Genomic DNA, 23,815 nt, shown 5'->3' with positions numbered 1-23,815 from the left:
CATCACGTTTCAGTGCTGAACACAGCTTTAAAAGTGAAACTACTTACTGTCTTGATTTTATTTTATTTTTTTATGTTTTTATATTTTTTATCATTTAAATTATAATACAATTGCAAATAATATATAGCTTAAGCTTCAAAAGGTCCCGGTGAGGTTTTAACATCACGGTCAAAGTCATAACTCCTCGTGTCCTTGTAACTGGAGACTATTGCACCGCATACGCTCGTGGGGCCGAACAGCAGTTGTGCGCATGTGCAGCAAGGTTTCTATGAAGAGTCGAGCGAATGGGAAACTCACACATCACAGATCCACGAATCCACGGAGCCATTCGGAGCTCTCCATGCTGCTCAGTGACCCGGGGCCGTCGCACATTGCAGACGAACAGCGCGAACTTACAACCGGAGTTGGTGAATGAAAAGCGCAGGTATGTTACATGGGCGCTTTTACAAGCGTATTGTGCGGACAACATGGTTCTACTGGAGAGAGGGGGGTCCGTTTAACTTTAGACGCGTCTTGAGCTTTAGAAGAACACAATTAATTAACCTGAACTCTGGAGGGTGCGAGCAACACTCTTTTTTGTGTTCGCCTCTCAATGCAATGTTTCGGGTCAGTTACATCATTCGCAATGTCGTAGTACGCGCAGACTGGCAGATCGAGACATTGTGCCGATTTGAGACAGACTGGTGGGAGAATAGGGGTTTTGTGACCCACCGTCATCAAAAAAGACACTTCTCTTAAGACCAAGAAGCGGATCTCCATTGTTCAGCCTTTTGAATCTATCGCTACGCGCGCGTATGACGCGTTCACGTGAGCAATGAAGGGGTGATGATATGAGAGGAAAAAATGTCAAACTAAATAAAATTATAATAGTTATTAAACACAGCATCTGTTCACATGCCTTGTTTTAGCATTTTGAGTCATTTTTATATTTATTGGAAGTCTTGTTTTTTTTGTTTTTTTTGAGGTATGAGGAATTTACTATGTCTGGATCAAAGGCTGACAAGATGCCTACATGTAGCCATGTGCAGTGTTTTAGGGTATATGAGGCCCTAAAGTTCCATCTAGGCAAGCATCTCATCGTTTTTTGAAACATTATTGAGTAGCTTGCTTTTCAGACAAAATTTCTATAGTCCTATTTCTTCTCAACCAATGTCACCAAGCAACTAGTAAATGTAAAGTGAGCAAGGGAAAACACTGATGGTCTGACTTCAGAATCCCTCTACTTGCGTTAAGCTAAATTTATAGCTCAGCTTCCACTTCCACTGGAAACCAACACTTTGAATAAACAAATAAAAAGTTCTAAGCAAACTCCATTCCGCTCCACTAGTATTTTTGTGTCTGAAATGCCAAAACTAAAATACTAACTAACTGCATAAATTCATTTTTATATAGACAATGTATTCTTATTAAAGATAATCTGATTTAGTTTAACAGCTAGTTATTGCAGGTGAAAGTTTAAACATCTGATGTTGCATCATGAGCTTATTGGTATCATCAAGCAAATTTCATAAGGTTAAATGTAGGTAACCTCAGACTGAATCAAATAGATCCCTACTCAATTTGGGACTAGCATGGAGAAGAACAATGGCTGGTAGAAAGATATCAGAGGTCAGACTGTATTATTGGGCACAATTGGTGCCACTCAAGACTCTGTGTGGTACAATAAAGGTATTTGCATGCCAGAAACCATATATATGAATTAACCATATGATTTTGAGTCTATGGTAAGTGAATTCAGGTATAAGAGATACACACCAGTTACCCAAACTGTATATAAAAACATTACTTTACAAAAGAGCAGCTTCTACATCTTATCAGTATTAGTGTTCTGATGCAACTTCATGTTCAACTTTTGCCCCCATTGAGAGTGTGACAATCTCCCATCAATGAAACTGGGTGTGTAATGTTTTGCTGTAATGTTTGCCTAAAAGTCCAGGTGTTCTTGTGTTGTTTGAGATCCAGTTGACTGACGTAACATTCAGTGTGATTTGACGTTAAGTTCAGCGGTCATGTGGGAATTTGATCAATTACAAATCACAAGGTCAGAATTGAGGTTGTGGAAGGGAGAGCAGCCAGGTTCAACAATTCAAAGGGGTCGGTCACAAGACTGATAATAAACGGTCTCCATCTAGCACACAGTTATGGCTATTATATTTCTTTACAGGTATTGTTTAGTGATGTTTGTTGCTAAGACAACCACAAACTAATTATAGTGTCATTCTGTGATAGTTTGGCAGATCTACGCATATCGTCTCACAGGCGGTGTTCAGTAGTGATTTGTTTGTGCGTGTGATTGTGTGTTCTTGTATGAGTTGGCAATTGAATATGACAGAAAGGTCGTTCTATTGTTGGATGCTGCAGACTCACTGTTGCATGTCAGAGATTTTGACTGCGTCTACACTTAGGGGGTAGTCGTGACCTAATGGTTAGAGTAACCCAAAGGTCACTGGTTCGAGTCTCGGTACCGGCAGGGATTGTAGGTGGGGGGAGTGAATGACCAGCGCTCTCTTCCAACCTCAATACCACGACTGAGGTGAGACCCTTGAGCAAGGCACTGAACCCCCAACTGCTCCCCGTGTGCCACAGCAAAAATGGCTGCCCACTGCTCCAGATGTGTGTGTGTGTGTGTGTGTGTGTGTGTGTGTGTGTGTGTGTTCACTGCTTACTGCTGGGTATTGGGGGGAACTAAAGTGAAATTGCCACTTTAAAATGCTATGGACAAAGTCGAACTAGGGATGCACCGAAATGAAAATTATTGGCCGAAGCCGAATAAAATGAAACACTGGGCCGAAGGCCGAATACCGAACAAGGTTTTTCGCATCATTTTTCCCCATGTAGGCCTATTTTGCCTTTTTTTTTTTTTTTCTCACTATTGCATAAATGAAATAGCCAAAATGTGCTTTTTACTGTTTGGTCCTGGTTTTCAAATAAAAAAATAAATTATAAAACAACAATTTAATTTACTTAACACTGAACATTTTTTTAACATTCTAGCAGACATTATACCAACAAAGCACAATTTAACTTAAAATTAATAAGTTAGTAAAATAATATTTTTGGCCATTTTTGAGACTTGAATCAGGCATGTATTTTTTACTAATAATAGCAGCCTTGCTGAGCAGAAGATAATTCTTTTAAAACATTAGAATATATTACAGATCCCAATTTGAACACTGTGTGAATATTATAATAAATGTATTAATAGAGCTGTTGTAGGGCAATTATTATTATTGTCTTATTTTTTAATTTTATTTTACAGAACAACAGTAAAATTACAATACTAACATTTATGAATGTTGATGGAGTTGTTGCTTTTTCTCGGCTTTTATTTTGGCAGAAACCTGCAGAAAGATCTCAGTGCTTCTTTTTGTTAACAACAGCATGCAGATGATTCTCATTACGAATTTGGGAAGATGTTTGTCACACGTATCACATTGTCACATGCCTTTAAAAAAATTCACAAAAATGTTACTGAGCAACTGACAAGTAACAGTGTTTCAGCGCAGATTTTCCTCGCGCTTTGGACTTTGAACTCTGGCGCCGCGAGCTTGTGCAGCGCCGTCAGAATACATGCAATTCGTGCGTGTGATTTCAATCATCATACAGTAGCCTAACCACAGCATCAGCCACCTCTTCTTCTCATCGGAGACATGTGATACAGCACTAAACAGTCTCTCGATGTCGGTGTTTCATGCTTGTAATGATTTCTGCGTCTTTCTCTGATAGTTTTAAATAGTTTCACACTGCCGACATGTTTGCTGCATTAGTGCGTGCCTCTATTTGATCGCGTTAGTCATTGGTCGGTACGTATTATTCGGTGCATCCCTAAGTCGAACATTATCTAAAAAAGGCACGTAAACTAAAAAGACTGATGAAAAGAGGAGAAAACATAATCTTGCACCAGCACTAACGCATATTAAAATCTTTTTAAACTAGGCCTACTCATGACCACCTTTACCAGAAGAATTTATCACGTTTTATTGTAGACTTATTTTGCTGAACTTGATGTAGAATTTATAATAGATAATCTGTTAAGGGAATATATTTTTCCATATAGATTTATATTACATATGTGGCATGTTGTAGCTATTGTTTCTAAATGTGCAGGCTGTTGTTTTTCATAACAAATGCTATATAGATTAATTAAAAAAAAAGGGAAAAAAAGAAGAAAAAAAGTTATTGGCCTGGTAATGAATAATAGGCTAGCCTTATTATAACAAATGCTGTTAAGAACTATGGTACATTTTCATAAGAGCAAGTAGCTACAAGTCAGAATCGAGAGCCATGTGTAAATGGGTTCTATGATGAGTGATGGAAAAAACTGTCCTTCAGATATTATATATTCAGATATAGATGGCATAGGTTAAATCATTAAGAGCCTGATGAACTCTTAAGGAGTAAGAAATAAACATTATCAATATAAGAAAATGTTAAGTTAGATTGTCTTCCCATGGCATGTTGAATTAGAACATTCTGTCAAACCATGACCCGGGTCTCCACTAAAACAGTGGAACCAATGTTCAAACCAAAACTACGCCCTTGGCTACATGACTCGTCACTTTCACTTTCTAAGAGTCGATGGTTGTGACATTGAGTCTTGTAACTGAATTAGGCAACATAAAGTTTGCGGTTTGATGAAAGGTGAAATACTCGAGGGATATATAATGAGCTTAAAGATATGACTCTACTCATTAGTTTGAGGGTGAGAAGTCAAGTTAGAGAATGCCCTTATGGAAATTAACCATGGTTTTACTACAAATAACACCAAAAAACCATGGTTACTATAGTTAAACCATGGTAACCACAAATTAACCGTAGTTTTGCTACACTAACCATAGTTTAACCATGGTATTTGTAGTAAAACTGTGGTTATACCAATGTAATCAACTAGCCAAAAAAAACACGGTTACTACATTTAAACCATGGTTAATTTTTGTATGGGTGGAAAGGAAATTTAAATAAGAATGCAGAACAAGGAAGGTGTGTATGGCTTGTGGCAGGTCTGTCTGGCTATTCCACTCTTCTCTTGGTGGTAAATGTTATTTATTTTGAGATGCACACTCTTAAACATTTGTCAACATCCTTAATGCAGTGGTTCTCAACCTATTTGACTCCAAAGCCCCCCATTGTCCATGACAATGTTTGTAAGCCACATGACTTTTCAAGTTATTCGTAAGTTACTAGGTAAGAGTTTTTACTTTTTTTTTTAATTTATTTACAATTTCTACATGATAAAATATTTTAGCGCTTGTCATATCTAGTAAAATGTATACATTATATAAATTCCCACAGAGTTAAGACTTTTTTTTTTAATTTACATGATTTTTCCAGGTCTCAAAATCACACTTAATCAGTATATCCTGATTTCTCAAGAACATGGGAATCCTGTTTTTGCAAAGCACAAAAACACTCATTAAGTGAATAAAAATAAATATCTTGATTTTAAAATGTGGCTTATTGTAAAGTCTATTGTCTTATTATAAATCATTATAAGCCATCTTAAAGGTATAGTTCACACAAAAATGAAATTTACTCACCCTAATGTTGTTACAAACGTCGCTAATACATGCTTTCTTCCGCCAGCAGAAAGAAGAAAATTTTAAGACTTTTGTTCAGTGCTCTTTTTTGTAATTACAATGAAGAGGAACTTTAAAAAGGAAGTGTTAACTGCTTTTATCAGTGTACTTAATTTCATTCTGTTCCTCACACAAAGCTATTGTATGGCTCAAGAAAACTCTAAATAAATCAGGTTTATATGGAGTACTTTTATGAAAGTTTTTGTAGCTTTTTTTTAAAGCTTTTTTTTATACTAGTTTGAAAGCTTCAGTCCCCATTTATTGTCTTTGTCAAAGTAATTTTCATATTTGGGTTGAAATATTGCTTCAACTTGCAGCCGCTCCTCACATGTAAGCGTTTATTATGCATTAGGCAAATGTTTCCTCGTCAGAACCCTGAGGAGAGACAGATGCTGTGTAGTCAGAAACCAATGAATATTGGGGGAGTGTTTAAACCCACCTCTCAGGCCTCAAGACTTTGAGAGGGCAAGCGAATGTCTTTGTATGTGTAAGTGCCTGTTAAATTGATTTTGGTGGTTATTCCTTATTTGTTACTGTGTGTGTGCTACTTGTTTCACTGTTAATAATTGATTTGGGTCACAAGAACGGTTCTCTATGAATTGAGTGATTGTGGGCCCACTTTTAGATTTCCATCAGGTGTTATACAGAGCAGTCAACTGTTTTTAGGAGCAAATAATCTGGTTTGAATGCATGTACTCTGGTTGCGTGTATGAATGAATAAAGTTGTACATATGAAAATAAAGCTCTTGAATAAAGTATGTCATTCAGTACCATTCTTGCTTCTTTGCTGAGAGTGGGAGAAGAGGGACTGTGAAAAATGCCATCAATCTGATAGACTTTACAAGGCCTTTGGCTTCAGTTAACTGTATTACCTGTAGTTCACACTATTCAAAATAAATGTCAGCAAAAGTGTAAGTCTGGTTTCTGATCAAAGGCCACACGTTATGTAGCAATGAATTGATTTCATGCGTGATTCACTTATGTCACATAGATGTTGGGCTGTCAGATTTCTTAAGAAGAGGAAATGGTGTGAAGATTTCTTCAGGGGTGTTGCAAAAATATCCCAGAAATGAAATGAAAAAATATGTCAAGAGTAATTTTTACTCATGTTGTCATTGCATATTATTCCTTTCCTTTCTACTGTGGAGCACCAAAGGAGAAATTTAAATAATGCTCTAGTCGTTCTTTTCTATATAATTATATAAGCTATTAGTTATTTTCTAAGTCTTCTGAAGCCATACAATAAATGATTCGTTCATGAATCAGTTCTCTCATTAACCCACTTAAGAGAGAATATTTTCAGTAAATAAAGACATAAATTTCAATCTGTTCAACATGAAATTGTAGTATTCAGAAGTCTTGGTGTGTTACTTTAATATTGGTTTTGCTTTCAATACTCCTTTTTTTTGCGTGAGTGCAAGTCAGTCATAAAGGTTTGGAATGACATGAGGATGAGAGTAGTTTAGTTGCACTCTTTAATACGATTGAAAAGTTGACCTTCTCTACTGTCAAAGAAATTTTGGCATAGTGTCTTTAACCTAAAGGATTGCACTTGAAGGCCTGTGTACGAATGTTATCACACTTTCCCCTGACCTTTTAACTATTAAATGACTTAACATTAACTTGTTAATTACCAGAAAAACATTAACTTGTTAATTCCCAGATCAAGACGTGTGTGGAAAACAATCACTTCCTTCTTTTGAGATCCAGCCAGCTGTCATGCATCGATTGTCATTGGTTAGATAAGATCATTAAACTCAGGGTTTACACCACTTATGAATTGACATGGGCCATAGGAGCTTCTGGCTTACTGAATACTGCATTGTGTACTTTGTTTTTAAATAGTGCATGTATAATTTAGCAAGTGGTGTCCAGTTAACATCTAAAAAATTTTAAATGGTTATTTCAGATTATGTCTTAACTTTGGGCAGTACAATCTTGAGTCATATGAGTCAAAAAGACATTGCTCCATCACACTGGATATAAAAGTTAAATAGTGCATTTTGTATCGTGGGATACAGTATCCCCCCACATTTCTGCAGATGTCATAGGTTATCTTGGTATTCTGTCCATAAAGAAAATTAGCATAGTAAGCGCAATATGTATACTTACTATGAAATTCAGCAATAGAGTAGTGTGGTAGTCTGAATATAGCCGAGGGCTCTCATTATAGTGGCAGCTGTGAACTGGTTGAACAGTTAGCAGATGTCTATAGCATTCAGAGCTCTAGACAGCTCTAATTGGCCATATTTAAACCCTTATAGTCTCTAAGTGAGTGACTGCGTCATCCATTATTTCTCTTATTTAATCTTCCCAGGCATTTCAAATTGTACAGTGTCACTGGCCTTTCTGCGCTGCCATTTAAACATTCTAGGAAGATGCATTTAGCGCATCTGAAGTGTCTCTGAAGGAAATAATGCATTATTTATCGGCTTTAAGATATCGGCCAAATTTTCTTATCGGCCCAATACCGATAACAGAAAAAAATGAGCATTTATCGTCCGATACCGATATGGTGGCCGATATATCGTGCATCCCTAATTTAGTGTTTACAGATGATTTGATGGAGGTTGAATTGAAAGTTTATTTATATACACTACAGCAATTTATTTAAAATTCTTGGGGTTTTGTTATTCTTTCAAGCATCTCAGAAATGTGTACTCATGTCCAGCATATTTTGATGATAGGTTTATTCTCTGTGATCTGTTATGGCCGGTGTCAGAGAGGACTGGGAAATCCACTTCTACCAACTTATGTGAACCATTTGGAGTTTGGAAGGTAGACTAAATTTCACATGTGTAACAGATGGAGGTTATAGATTGGACACACAGTGTTTGAAATGTAATTTCTTTCAGTCTGATTTAACATCATATACATAATACATATACAAATAGATGAACCTTGGTAGATGGATGCTAACTTAAAGGTCCTGGGGATATACAGTACTTACGTAAAACATCAAATGCCATGAAGAACTAGTGTATTCGGGCCATTTTGTGTACTCGAGTACTAGACAGATAAATTGACAGAAAATCTGATTATTTGTTTTTAAAATTACCTGTCAAGTTGTTAATAGTTTTAAAGAAATCTTGGATCTGTAGACCAATGTTGTTATTGTTTACTAAAACTATTAAAAATCCTTTGATCGCTTTTCTTAATTAAAAACAAAACTGAACGAAATAAAATATAAATGCTAGATGAAATACTTAAACTTTAATGAAAATTAGAAATGTTGCCTTGACAATACAGTAACTTTAAGTTGAAGTAGCCGACTAAAACTGAAATAAAAGTAAATTTAATGCTAAATAGAAATAAAAAATAAACTAATAAAAAGGACAAAAGCACATGACGATTACTCAAACTAAAATTAAAAGGAAAGCAAATTAAGCTTATTTAAAATATTAATAAATACTATAATATAAAAAAAATTCCATTTAAAATAACACCGCTCTAAACTTGACCTTCCGCATCAGATCTTTGGATTCAGGTTTTGTCATATAGTGGTGATGTAGGTGTCAGCATGATGCAGAGTGATTTTGTCCTCCGATGTGCTGAATTGAGGACACAGCAGAAGTGTTGAAGGAGGATATGTGGCTCTCTGCAGTATGGGACATGTGTTCAGTCACATGCAGGTCTCAGAACTGTCGATGATGACAGACAGCTTTGTACTTGCCAAATCATTTTTATTCCTCTACTGCCATTGATCTTCCCAAGTACCCACCATAAATCAAGGCGAATGTCAAATGATATCTGTTGTGTATACAGAATAGTAATAATTAGAATACTTCCCCAGATAAGAAAAAATAGATTTGATTAGATTTGAACTGAAAAAGATGAACTGAAATATTGTTATACTTTTACATTTCAGAAAACAAGGGGGAAATCAAAGGACAGAATAAGGACAATGATAATGTCCTTTGCAAATAAGGACAGAAACTTTTCCTTCAATACCTGATAACATTTATCTTTGACATAAAGCAGCATGCATGTGAAATGATCTGGGTTTAATGTAATTAATTAATTCTGGTTGATGATGGACCAGCTGTCGACTGACTGGCCATCCTGACCTATCCCTACTTGAGATTTAAACACAGCACCTGCCCTACACTTGAGTGTGTAAGTCTTAATGGACATTTGCTCCCTTTTAGTGCTGCTCTCACATCTCTTGTCAAAAGCACAAGACCATCATCTCTCAACCTGTGACTAGTCAGCATCCTGCGGCTCCCAGTGGAGAAATATTAGTCTCTAACCTTTACTGTTAAGAGCCTGGCTGACACACACACACAGAGAGAGACATCCACAATGGAGAGCAGTTCAGGACATCTCAAGACTCTCAGGAGACCACTGAACCAGTAGCCTGTCCAATACTGCAGTCTCTGGAGGACAGCCTCTTCATGGCTTAATTGGGCCATACTGAAGCATGCTGGGAGGTTTACAGACTATGTAATATTAGCCTGGTATTCATAGTCCTTAAAAGGAATCCATAACTGATTTCAGAGAGATTAAGACAAGCAGATTTCCACATAAATATGTACACATATGTCATATAGGTGTTGCAGTAACATTGTGCTGCTTTTAAATGCATTTCTGACCCTTGAATATTACAACATGGTGGTTCTTCAGTTACCAGAAGCATTAATCTTTGCTTATGTTTTTGCAGGGAGTCATACATTTTATTAATGATTTATAAATAACTGTATGCCAGTTAAGCTACACTGCCCTTATGAGGGCATGTGCAAAGTCAGCGGAAAACAAAAACGTTATTTTAGGTCGCAACACACACACCTTAGTATTTCCTGTTTCCTATTTCAGCAAGATTAAATGCATACGTTTCTGCAGTATTAAAAGAGCAGCGGATAGGAATGTGCAAGTCTTATGTGTGAGCTGATCTGGTATTCTGCTGGGGCTTTGGTCCCTCACAGGCCTCGTTGAATTGTTTTAGGAAACAGATCAGCACTTTAAAGTCCTCAAGTCTGCGGATGTTTCGAAACTCAGAGGTTTTATTAGTTCAGTTCGTGGAAGAGCGTATACTCATCCAAATCAAATCACAAATCAACAGCTTGTGAAGGTGATTGGCAGATTTGCAGACCAGTTAGGATTAAGAGGAGGGGTTAATGCATCACTTCATCAGCCAACCAAACAGGTTGGTTAGTAGTCATCAATAAAACATCACAGGGAAGTTGGAGAGCCTGGTATCACCACACTCAAGTCTCGATTCTCGGTTTGTTCCCAGAACAATCTAGCTAGTGTGTCTATGAGCTCGTCTGACCGCAGATGTTTGTGCATTAGACAGCATAAATTCAAGAGGATGTCATCACATACTGGATTGAAACGGTCACATGCAGGTTGACAAAAAATCTTAATTTTCTTTTTCTTAATGCAGCTTTTTGGGCAGTTTGTGAACAATTAATTTTGCATGTTATTCCAAAGAAACTTTCATGCAAAAACATTAAAAATATTATAGAAATGGATTGTCAAGTCCCGCCTTTTTCATTTCACCCAGAAACAAGAGGTTTGCAGAAGCAATTCACATTGAGTTTAAGATTTTTAATTTTTTTTCCTACTTGTTCTTTTTTGGACTATAATTTAAGATCTGGCAAGGCAGAAGATAGTATAGTTGTGTAATTATTTGTGAGAGCCAGTAAGGACTTTATCCTGGGCGCCAGTGGAAGCTGCTTTTTGAAATTGTTGACTTCAGTGGGAGTTTCTTTCTCAGAACATGAGTGTTCAGGATTTCAGTGTTGGCAGTGATATAAAATGTGTCCTAATGCTTGAAGAGTGAACAGCTGCTTAGTAGGGATGCAACAATACAGTTATACATAGCCCACAGTACAATACATACCTTGTTTTTTAACCACGGTTTTTGGTTCGGTTCTGATGACTTGGCACATCAGAGGGTTTTTTTGTGATTTAAAATGTGATTTTTAAAACAAATTAACAACAACAATAAATACTTTTTTTACACTGGAGAAAAACATGGATTATCATTTGTCTACAAATTTATTTTTATTTTTACCCAAAATAGAATGGATTGGCCATTATTGAGTGCTATAAACACATGTAATGTTTCATTCATATAGGGATATGCCAATATCAAATTTTCATGTTGCGATTAATTGCTAATGCTTTTATCACGGTATGCGGTATTATCACGGTATTGAAATTGAGTTTAAACAGGTTTAATAACTTTTTTCTTATAACAAAAATAACTGAACATTTAAATGCAATAAAGCAATACTGAAAAATGTATAAAGCTAAATGTTTTACACAGATTAAAGTGCAAAAGAACTATAAAGACCAATAGGTATCACTTTACAATAAGACCTCATTAGTTAACCTTCATTAGCATTCACAATGAGCAATAGCTACATTTGCTACATAAGTTATTAATATTTGTTTGAAAAATACAAGTCTTAGTTCATGTTAGCTCATTAAATAACACAGTAAAATGCATTCAAAATTCGGAATAATTTGTAATATATAATTATTCACGGTATTTAGAAGTGCCCACGATAACAATATCGTGCATATTCATTACCGTGATATATCGCATTATCGAATACCGGCACAAGTCTACATTCATACTGAAAGCCGGAGGGACTCCACATATGCATCACAGAGGTAATAGAACTGATGACGCTCCAGGAAATCCCTAATATGGACAAAGGCATCCATCTATCACTGTAACTGCATAAAAAGAAGATACATGTTTTGAATGATGCAATATAAAGACAATAAACACTCATCTGCGACAATATATAGATTGTGTTCTTCAAGCCATCTCGGGTATTTTCATAATAAAATATATTTATAATCTATTGCTAATCAACATAGCCTTTTTTTATGGTATAGAATATATTTTATACATCATTCTGTGATATGAAGCCACATCAGATCACAAAAGGAAGTTATTTCAAAACATTTTGACATTTTGTGGAGTAAAAACATGTTATAATATTTTTGTTGGACAACAGTCATTACAAGGGAAGAAGTTTGGCGTGCGTTGCTTTTTCAAATGCACGTTATAAGTGGGGAGGTGTTTCCTCGTCTCACCGAGTGAACAATTTCAAAATCCTAATAGTTCCAAGTAGACTCTGCGATACACATCGCCCCACACTTTACCTCACAGTATTTGCATCATAGCAGCTTTTTGAGTGCTCAGATAAATTCTGCCTGAAGCAACAGTGAGAGGACTTAATTTAAATTAGAGCCATTACCCCATATGTTTTATCCTCTCTGATATATTGCCCTTCCTCCTCTCTGAGGCAATTGGAGTGATTTAGCCTTCCTCCCCAAGCACACATACCAGCCTGAGAACATGACTTTCGCACTCAAATGAATGTTTTCTGTGCTCTGAAGCCTGAGGGACTCTGTTCACTGGAGTTAAAGACTGTGTGAAGGCATCTAAGCCTATTCTCTGTATTACTTGTGGGGGAAAGGACATTGGATGTGTCCAGGTCTTGTATGTTTGTGCATTTTGACATCAGCTCAGTTAAAGAGTAACTGACTAAGGGCAGTTACGCTCAAACTACAAGCTGTTTACACAGTGTTTGTGTTCACGCTTTGTTCATTCACATGCTGTGCTCTTGCTCTGTCCACATGGATAACTTTGCCTGAATTGGATCTCAGCCAGTGTGGTCTAGAATCTGACACAGTTCACAAGGTTGAGAACTACTGTGTGAATCATCTCTTTTTCAGTCTGTGCTTGTGTGCGCTCTGCTATAAATCCTTCTCTTTTTCTCCTCACAGACTGATCCAGTGCGCTTGAAGCTCAGCTGATCCTTCTCCTCTTCGTCATTGTCGTGGTCAGCGCGTGCGTGTAAAGATGCCACCAGCGACAGGAGGGCCGGTGGGCTACACTCCTCCCGAAGGAGGCTGGGGCTGGGCAGTGGTGGTAGGGGCCTTTATCAGCATTGGCTTCTCCTATGCCTTCCCCAAGTCCATCACAGTGTTCTTCAAAGAGATCGAGGTGATCTTCAATGCCACCAGCAGCCAAGTGTCATGGATCTCATCAATCATGCTGGCTGTCATGTATGCAGGAGGTCAGTTCCGTTTACTGCTGTCACTTCTGTCCATCCTGGTACTTACTCTACTTATTTATCTCTCTGTGAGAATTGAATTGAAAATGTATTTATTATTATTTTTTATTTATCTAAATTACCCCTAAACATGTTCTCATTCACCCGTATGGGAATATTTTATTACATTGATAAATCAGTGTTTGGAGAAAGAGGAAAAAATAAGTTTAAAAGTTTGGGGTTGGTAAGATAATTTTTTGTTTATAAAAGTCTCTTTAATAATGTCTATTTAATAATGCATATTAATAATGTATTTTTAACTTAAACTTTTAATTTCAAACAAGTTTTGTTTGAAATTCCAGGTTTTTTGTTTTTTATTATTTTGTGTAATTTTTTTTAGTAAATTTCTCTTCCTGTCATAATTGAATACCATCCTGTCGATGTGGCCAATTCAAGTTGCTAAAACCAAATACAGTATAGACCTTATTAAAAAAAACATACTATATACAGGCATGCAGAAAAATCCAGAATATGAATGCAATGCTTAACATTTGATGTTAAGAATTTTCCAGTCGAAAACCATAATAAAGATTTAATTTGCAATTTAGTGCATCACATTCATATTCTGCGGTCATCTGCTCGCCTGTACTGTATAGAGTATGCATCATCAGTAAAGTGTATGGTTTGCATACACTGACTTCATTATGTTCATGTGGCTGTGCACGTAGCCTGAACTCAACAAAGAGGCTCTTCCAGTCACATATAACCTGAGAAAGTGAGAGTGATAGAGAGAGAGAGAGATGCTCTTGTTTCCTTCTCTTAAATCAGTTGGTGTAACTGTGCGTGTCTTTGAAAGGAAAAGTGTAGGTTAATAAATGTGAGCGTGTGCTGTAACTCGATGAATTAATATTTTTGTCTTTCTGTCCTCTTTTTTTCTTTCTGTCATAAGAGGCACTAAATTAAATATGCAAAATTATTTCAAACTCTGCTGACAAAAATGAATAACAGGATGTGATTTTACTTTAATACACTACTTTTCAAAAGTTTAGGTGCGGTTTTTATTCGGCAAGGATGCATTAAATTGATCAAAGGCAGCAGAAAAGACATTTATAATGTTTTTAAAGATTTATATTTTAAATAAATTCTGTTCTTTTGAACTTTGATAATATCGAATGTTTCTTGAGCAGCAAATCAGCATATCTGAATGATTTCTGAAGGATTATGTGACACTGAATACTGAAATAATGGCTGCTGAAAATTCAGCTTTGCCAGGATAGGAATAACATTTTTTTTTTTAAAGCACTGTGTTGTTTGCACTGTATTTTTGATCAAATATATGCAGCCTTGGTGAGCATAAAAGACTTCCGACCTCAAACTTTTGAATGGTAGTGTATATTATTTGTCTTTATTAAAAATTTAAATATTAATAAAACATTCCAAATATACTGCCTTGTAATAAATAAATAAATAAATAAATAAATAAAATGACAGTTTATTACATCTTTCATTTGACCAAGAGGTCAATCTGTGACTTTTAGACCCTCTATTGGTCAAACACCTTGTTGCTGTATTTTGCAGGTGTTTAGTATGCAGCAAAATGAGAAGTCAATACCAGGGATTCCCAAACTTTGTTGTCTGCTGAACTCTTTTGATCTGAAATATTTACTTCAGTACCCCTTTTAAGTTCATATTTCAAAAATTTAACGATACATGTTTTGTTATTTTTAATAAATATTTTCATAAAGTATTTAATTTAATTATACACTTTCACGATTTAATTATTCACTTTTCGTAAACTCACAAACCCTCTGCCCTTCCCTCATAAACTCCAATTTGGGAATGAATGAAAGAAAGTGATTTGAACACAAAATCTAGTGTAGCCCTTTAGTCCTGTACTTTTATTCAAGATCCAGAATCATTCTGAGCAAGATGATCTGGACACTTCCCGCAGACGTGTGTGTGTTCTCACCTGTTTCCCTTGACTCATGTCAGACTCGGCACTGATTTGACGTTATGCCATATAATATCTCTTTGTCATCTGTGGCCACATCACTGGCTGTTTTCAGCCTTGTAAAGTGTTTGATTTTTAGTAGGAGTCACACTGCTGCTCCTGTAAGTTGTACATTTGAAATTCTCGCCGTAAAAGCACAAGTAGCTCTCAGACTGAATATCTAAACCGTATCCTCTGCTGACTCACGTCTCTCTGAACCAGTTTATATAATCGTGTATGTGTGTATTTGGATCACTGCTGCCTTTGTTTCTTTTTTTGGGCTGGAAAAGATGGCCCGTTTGGTGCTACACAAAGCCTGTCAGAATAAATTAATTTGAGGAATGTGACTGGGGGACGGACAAATTGCTTTGAACTCTGATTGGCTGCGTGAAACCAAAAGGAAAGTTCCTCCTCCTGATGATAGATTAGCTTTTATGGTGAACTGGCACATGTAAAGTTTGCAGATATTTAATTTTAAGTAAGAATTTATAACAATTTTAGTGCTTTTTGTCTATACATTTCTGTACGCTAAAATAAACTATTTATTTATGAAGTCTTTTTTTTAAAGCTACTTGACATGTTAGCATTCGCTTGGGTTGTATGTACACAGTACTATTTGCTATGACGTTTTTATGGAGTTTGCACAAGATTCTTCTGCACTGTTTCAGATTCTCTCAATAACACTGTGATGGATTTGTCTAATATAGGTTGGGTTATTAGTGGAACCGTGCCAAACATCACTGTGTCTTTTCTGTGTTTATCATTTAAAAGTCTTAATAACCATGTTGACCAAACAACCTCTTTTAAAAGGCTGTGGAGTTTTGCCTTGTAAGTGATATTATTCAACTCTCATTGGTTTAAGGGTGATGCTGCTCTAAATGGAGCCTTTCACAAGAAAAGCAGAGCACTGACCACCAAGCAGTTTATTTATTCACCAAGAAAACCTGCCTCTTTTTGAATACACCCACATTTATTACTGCCACAGTACAGCTCAGGAATGTAAAAAAAAATACAATATTTAAGTATTTAATTAGTATATTAATATAGCTTGCAATTGTATTTGTGAGGGAACTTCCAGTAATTCCGTGGAGTAAAGAAAGGTCATATAAGGCCGCTGGTTGTGTTTGATTTACATAATGTTGGAGGTAAGTTAACTGAAATGAACACTGGTCTGCCACACACAGAAATAGCAAGTTCCAGTTCTGCTTGCTGGAGGCCAGTCTCATTCTGCTGATTACGTTTTTCTCCTCCACACCACCTCAGTTGATCACATGTCATTTAGTGAAGTGTGTGGTATCACAGTTTCCTTCCTCTGAATCGTCTGCTGTGTCCTCCTGCAGTCCTGGTGGTGTGAGTGACTGCCATCATGTGGTGGAACTATGTGTTTGCAACATTAAAAGGGTATAAATGTGGCCTGAAACTAGGCCTGTCGCAATAATCAATATATCGACTTAACGCACAATATATGTACATGACCTCAATAATTTTTGGTGACGCAATATATTGCCCATTATATTTACATAAAAATGAATGTCACCATGTTTTTTTGCATTCCACTTGCGCCAGTGTCTTTTGCAGCTACTTGTACATAACGTGGTGTAGTTGGTGCTAGTTCAAATTTAAAAAATGCTTCTACAAAAAAGTTTCATCTGCAGATATGGTCTTGTTTAGGGATCTGTGCCTTTGTGCATACGGACATCTGACTGCTAAGTACGGATTGTGTTTTTCAGCAATACAGTGCGCACCCTTAATTTACAGAGAAAAGAAGGTCCGGGAAAAATCTGTAGATGGAAAAATCTCCATACAAGTTCTTTGTGCATTTTTATTTTTTCCATTTGTTACTTTGCACTTTTTGTTAGAAAATGTTTCTTTACTATTTATTCAAGATTTTTAAGGTATCTAATAGTTTGATACTTAATTTGCATGATCTAAATATTCGTAAGAATTAAAAGTTTGTTGTCATTTGAAAGTGTGTTGGCCTTCTTGCATTATTATGCTTTTATATTATGGTTATATATTCAGTGGCATAAAATGGCCTTAAAATGACAATAATATTGTTTATTGCAATTATTTCTGGGGCCATATGTCACACAACAAAAAGTTGTTATCGTGACAGGCCTACCTGAAACTAACAAAGATTTTTATTTTTCAATAAATGGTTGGTAAAATGTTTGTTGTCAGCCTCGGGAGGACAAAGTAAATATTATGTGAGCTGTTTTGTATTCTATTTATTTGATAAGAGGTTTACAAATTGTGCACCCTGTATGGTGTGTGTGTGTTACTGTCTGTGTGGTTTTACTTTTTTCATTTAGTTTTGTTTTTTATTTAGCTAAAAATAAATACAGTTCAAGACTTATTTATTTTTATTAAATTCATAATTTATACTTTTTTTTTTATAGGTTTAGCTTTTTGTTTGTTTGTCGGTTTTTAATCCACCTGTTTTCTCTAAAGTTGACCATTTTTGTAAAACGTCATCAAATGAATGGAATATAAAACAATTACAAAATTGTTACCCATTCTGGTGATTTCTTTTTTTGTTATTTTATACTTTATTTAATTTTACTTACCTAAAAAAATGAGTACAGTTTAAAACATTTATTTTGCTGCTTTCTAAAAATTTGATAAACGACTTAAATTTACTGTTTATAAAAAAAGTCACAGTGGGTAACAGGGTTGCAAATTAGGTTTTAGTTTGTTTTTACTTTTTTAAACCCACCTGTTTTCTCTTAGGTTTTCAAGCTTTGCAAACATCATAACAAAAGAATATAATATAAAACAACAATTATATAATCATTACCCATTCTGGTGTGTTTTATTTGTATTATTTTAGGTTTTATTTTTTTTAATATTTTATTTATTTTAGCTATAAATAAGATGTGTATTATTTATTATATAAAATTTTTTTTAGCCAACCTGTATTCTCTCAACAGGACCGCTCAGCAGTATTCTGGTGAATAAGTTTGGTAGTCGGCCAGTCATGATTGTTGGGGGCTGTCTGTCTAGCACAGGATTAGTCGCCGCATCCTACTGTAACACAGTGGAGGGTCTGTACTTCTGTGTGGGAGTTATAGGCGGTAAGTACACCGAATGACACGGATCATAACTATTCAGAGACCTGAAGACTGAGTGAGTACAATTAAATAACGAAAGTTTCTGAATCTGTTTTCTCCCATTTCTAGGACTGGGCTTGGCATTTAATCTGAATCCAGCATTGACCATGATTGGCAAATACTTCTACAAGCGCCGGCCAATAGCTAATGGCATTGCGATGGCGGGCAGCCCAGTGTTCTTGTCCACCCTTGCCCCGTTTAACAGCTGGCTGTTTGATCAGTTTGGGTGGAGGGGCAGTTTCTTCATTCTGGGTGGAGCTTTGCTGAACTGCTGCGTTGCGGGGTCGCTAATGCGGCCCATTGGACCAAAACCACAACCTGCCAGTCCAAAAGATGATGGCGAGCCCAAACCTCAAGAGAAAAAAACATGCATTCAGACCATCAACAGCTTCCTGGATCTGACCCTGTTCACTCACCGAGGCTTCTTGCTGTACCTGCTCGGAAATGTCATCATGTTCTTCGGCCTCTTTGCACCCCTTGTGTTCCTCAGTAACTATGCGAAGAGTAAAGAGATTTCCAAGGATAAGGCTGCGTTCTTGTTGTCCATCCTGGCCTTCACTGACATGATCGCTCGGCCGTCCATGGGCCTGGTGGCCAACACGCGCTGGGTCCGTCCACGCATCCAGTACTTCTTCGCCGCATCTGTGCTGTATAATGGCGTCTGCCACTTGTTGGCACCACTCTCCACCGATTACGTGGGTTTTGCCATTTATGCTGTGTTTTTCGGTGTGGCTTTCGGCTGGCTGAGTTCCGTGCTGTTTGAGACTCTCATGGACCTGGTGGGCGCTCAGAAGTTCTCCAGTGCTGTCGGGTTGGTCACCATTGTGGAGTGTGGGCCTGTGCTGCTGGGTCCTCCGTTACTGGGTAAGGCTGAGTGTAAATCCTTTTCACTTAAAGGTCCACACAAAAATGGCAATTGACTTACCCTCATGTCATTCCAAACCAGTATGACTTTTCTTCCACGATACGAAAAACAATATGCTGGTAACCAAACAGTTTTGGTTACCCTTGACCATTTTATGTTCCACAGAAAAAAAGTAAGTAATTCAGGTTTGTACATTAGGGTAAATGATGACAAAATTTTCCCTTTAACATTTATTTTTGTTAAATGTTGATGCACGTTTAAATGAATATATAAAGTGCTTGAATATTCAGTTTAATTTAATTATTTATTATTAATAAATGTATTAATTTTAGGAGTGTCATTTTAGTTGAACATCAACATTTTAGGGGTACATTTTATATTTTTATCAAAAATATTCATATATAAAATGAAATAATAATTTTATAATGTAATTTTAACGATTTTATAGTAATAATGTGTAAAATGCTTGAATATTTGGTTTAATTATTTCTGAATTTAAAGGGTATTTTTGTCAAACATAGTTATATAACACTAAATACTGCTATATTAATATTCATGATTTTAATGTTAATATAAAAAGCTTGAATATTTAGTTTAATTTTACATTCTCATCAACTAAAAAGTTACTAAAATTTATGAATATGACATGACAGTATTGACTAAAAGAATGTTTTTAACAAAGATATTAATATATACAAATACATATTAAAATGAAAAATAATAAATATTTTAAAGTGATGATTATTACAATTAAATATGTAAAATGCTTAAATATTTGGTGTAAAATGCTTGAATACAAAAACAAAAAAATACATTTATTGACTAAATGTAAAGAATACTTTTATCAAAAATATAAATATATAACATTTTATATTAAAATGTATATAAAATTGTATAATAAATATAAAAATATTCATAATAATAATTAATGTTGTTATTATTACTGTTACTAAAATGAGTATGACTTAATAAAATGATTAAATTGAAACTAAAATGGACAAAATTTTAAAGATTTTTATCTAAAGTAAAATATTAAAAAAGAAGAAGAAAAAGCACTGAGCCATTTGAGAGAAGTCTGTGGTCTTCTGGCTCTGTGACACCATCTAAACGTTGCTGTTTGTTTGAGCATCTCAACCAGTTTGTCATGGCAACATTGGCTCAACCAATGGCGTGAGATTGGGGCTGGACTTTTCTGCTTTAATTGCATTAATCACTGAATGTCATAGTATATCCTGTCCCAGTTAGTGTGTAAAAGAGACTGACAAACCCGTTTGTCCTTTTCTTCCATTTCTGCAGGAAAACTCAATGATGATTACGGTGATTATAAATACACATATCAGGGTTGTGGAGTCATCCTGGTGATTGCCAGCATATTCTTGTTCGTGGGAATGGGAATCAACTACCGGCTAGTGTACAAAGAGAAAAGGGAGAAGGAGAGAAGAGCTAGACAGGAAGAGAGGGATGAAGAGACGAACATAGACAATGCCCTGAACGAGAAGGCAAGGGAGGCGGATGGAGACGCATTGGATGCGTGAGCTGATGTTGCCAAATGAAGAAGGACACGATATTATGTGGACAAACACCAACAATCCATGTCTTTGGGTTTTGACCGTCCAAAATGATAATCACAAATAATTTCCCCTCTAATGCATCACTTAACGATTCGGCCAGTGTTTAAAACAGCACAAAGGACTATGATGCCAAGAAATTCTCTTTTATGCAATCCCACACACACCTCAGATGTTACCATCACTCTCCCAACATTCATATGAGAGTGTCTCTGTACCTAATTTCACAATTCACCTTTTTGTGGTATATTATAACCATTACGAGAGCATTCCTAGATTTTAACTCCAGAATAACAGAGGTTATACACCGTTAAATGAAGCCACAATATGCACATTTCAACCCTTTTAGAGTATTATGATGTGTGACATTTAAGGAAACATGCACACAGAATTTGTCAGTTCAAGACATAGAAGAAAGAGAGATCTTTGACTCTACTGTCTGTCTTCCATCTTAGAAATAGTGTTTTTGGACTAAAGGTCATTATTATATGTAGGATACACATTTTTGTTTTCTTTTTTTTTTTTTAAGTTGAGTGTGAAGTTTTTTTGTTTTGGGATATGTATGTAGTCTTCCCTGTTGTGATTGGCTGGTAGAAAATAGTGCCAGGCTTTGCTAGACTGCCATATAAAGGCAAAACAGAAATTATGTCAAGACTGATTAAGTTTTTGGATTGATTTATCAACTTTTGTGCTCTGAACATGGTTTAGGAAATCCGGTCTGTCACGGGACAGATCATAAACTTGAATTCACTCATGAAATAGGGCAAAATGTGTAATTACTGTGTTTTGCCATTGCATGGCAGAATAATTTTTTACAGAGCCTTTTGCAATGTCAGGAGGATGTGTAGTGATTTTAATTTGATAGTCTGCTATTAATTTGCTCTTTTCTGTCATACTAAGGGGAGGGTAGAGTGCTTCATTTCAAACTGAGCCAGCAACAAACGGTACTGGATTTGTGTTGGCTAGAGATAAAGAAGACTTCATTTCAAGTTCTGCTCGTGTTAAGCTGCACTCGCGTTTATTTGCAAAACGAAGGTGCTTATTCTTTTTACAAACTCAGATAGGTGAAGGAATATTCTTGAAGTTTCCCAAGCCATCCTATTCCTTCTGCTTTGTAGATTCGCCGAGCACGTGGAAAACAACACGACTCTCGAGTCTGCAAAAAGAAGATTTAGCAGATCTCAAACATCGTGACAGTTTTGACTCTCTAGACTAGAGTGAGCCAATTTCAGGTGAAAACATTGAAACAAAAGGGAGGAAACACCACCACCTGCTGGCTGCTGTCGTTCATTGTGATGCTGCGGTCAAATATGTGAATCAAAGATGCTGCTTCACTGCAGTTTTTGTTTCAGCGAAGGTGTAAATCTGTTCTAGCGTTGTTGTTTAGTCACAGCAGATGGCAGTTTTTGTATAGTGCACTTTAATTAGGTACATTTAATGTGAAATTCATACTCTTCTTGAGTTTTGCGCACGCAGCATTCACAGTGTAAGGCAATTTATTTTACGTTTTTTCCGGAGTAGAAATGTGAGGGATGTGTGCTTTTATACAGTTCTCTGGTGTGGCGGAGTTGGTAATGTAATCTCAGAGCTCGGCTGAATAATAGCAGCTGTGAGACAAAACAGTAGAAAGAGAATCGGAGCAGTTAACGACTCATTTTCAGTATCTTAGGTAAGATCGGTATCGCTGCTCCGACTGCACTTCTCGTACAGGATCAGAGCTGTCTGAACTCTACTCCACTTTGTGTGCAGGTGGATTTCTTTTTAGTGTTGGTAATTGTGTGAAGAAAAATAGGCCACTGCTGTGTAGAGAAAATGGACCACCCTGAAAAAATGCATTGAAAATGGTAAAGCCTGTTTACTCTTCTCATTTTTCCATCGTAAAAGTTCAAAGTATTTTCAAAAGTATTCCCACTTTTTCTTGTGGGTCCATGTAACAGAAGTGACACTAACAAACGTGCTTTTAAAATGTCTCCTGTCAGAAAGACGATTGATTCAGTTGAAGAGAGACAGGGTTAGGAAGTATGTATTTGTGTGTGTGTGTGTGTGTGTTTGCACAGAAATTCCATGCAAACTCACGATTTCATGATTAATTTAGGAGAGTGGGTAGAGTCGGGCCCTTATAAGGTATTCAGGGCAGAGGAAAAATAATTATATTTTTAGGTATTTTAAACAATATTACGTGTGAAATTTTGTATGTTTTGATTTGTGTGTGTGTGGACGAGCAAGTCAATAAACTTTTTTTAAAAATGTGAATGTGTTATTACTGTGTGAGAAATATATAAATTCTGATAAAATAATCATTGCTTGGTGCATACAGCTTATAGGTTATGATGGGGCTCGGAGACTTTTTTTTTTTTTGCTAAAAAAAAAAATACTCTGATAAATATTCACTAAAGTCAGTTTCTATGTAGACATGTACCTCTTAAGTCTTAGTTATTGAACATTTCCACCATATGAAAAATGTCTAATGGTAATGAGGCATGTTGTCACTATATGGGGGCACAATAGAATGTGGCAATAAACCTAGGCATTTCAGCTTAATTTTAATAGTACAGCAATTATGAAAATATAAAAGGCACAAAAAATATCAACTTGTGTACATTACACATATTATATGTGTGTGTGTGTGTGTGTATATATATATATATATATATATACACTGCTGTTCAAACGTTTGGGATCAGTAGA

General features: G+C 36.0%; 1 protein-coding gene across 1 annotated transcript; it reads left to right on the top strand.

Moving 5' to 3' along the window:
- The first annotated feature begins 250 nt into the window (after window positions 1–250).
- On the top strand, window positions 251–23,125 carry LOC107679710 (monocarboxylate transporter 1-like). Its single transcript, XM_016475343.1, has 5 exons — window positions 251–424; window positions 13,326–13,618; window positions 18,515–18,658; window positions 18,764–19,558; window positions 20,856–23,125. Exons 2-5 carry the CDS (start codon window positions 13,402–13,404, stop codon window positions 21,092–21,094), a joined length of 1,395 nt encoding a protein of 464 aa, XP_016330829.1. The 5' UTR covers window positions 251–424; window positions 13,326–13,401; the 3' UTR covers window positions 21,095–23,125.
- Window positions 23,126–23,815: the final 690 nt, after the last annotated feature.

The sequence above is a fragment of the Sinocyclocheilus anshuiensis genome, unplaced genomic scaffold, assembly GCF_001515605.1.
Source record: "Sinocyclocheilus anshuiensis isolate Anshui unplaced genomic scaffold, SAMN03320099.WGS_v1.1 scaffold13, whole genome shotgun sequence".
In the NCBI taxonomy this organism is placed as follows: Eukaryota; Metazoa; Chordata; class Actinopteri; order Cypriniformes; family Cyprinidae; genus Sinocyclocheilus; species Sinocyclocheilus anshuiensis.
This window is presented reverse-complemented; position numbering and strand designations above follow the sequence as displayed.

Excerpts from the sequence above, each read along its gene's own strand:
- LOC107679710 (XM_016475343.1), top strand. The coding sequence starts at position 13,402 with ATGCCACCAGCGACAGGAGGGCCGGTGGGCTACACTCCTCCCGAAGGA. Across the intron at positions 13,619-18,514 it reads GGCTGTCATGTATGCAGGAG|GACCGCTCAGCAGTATTCTG; the intron begins GTCAGTTCCGTT and ends TTCTCTCAACAG. Across the intron at positions 19,559-20,855 it reads GCTGGGTCCTCCGTTACTGG|GAAAACTCAATGATGATTAC; the intron begins GTAAGGCTGAGT and ends CCATTTCTGCAG.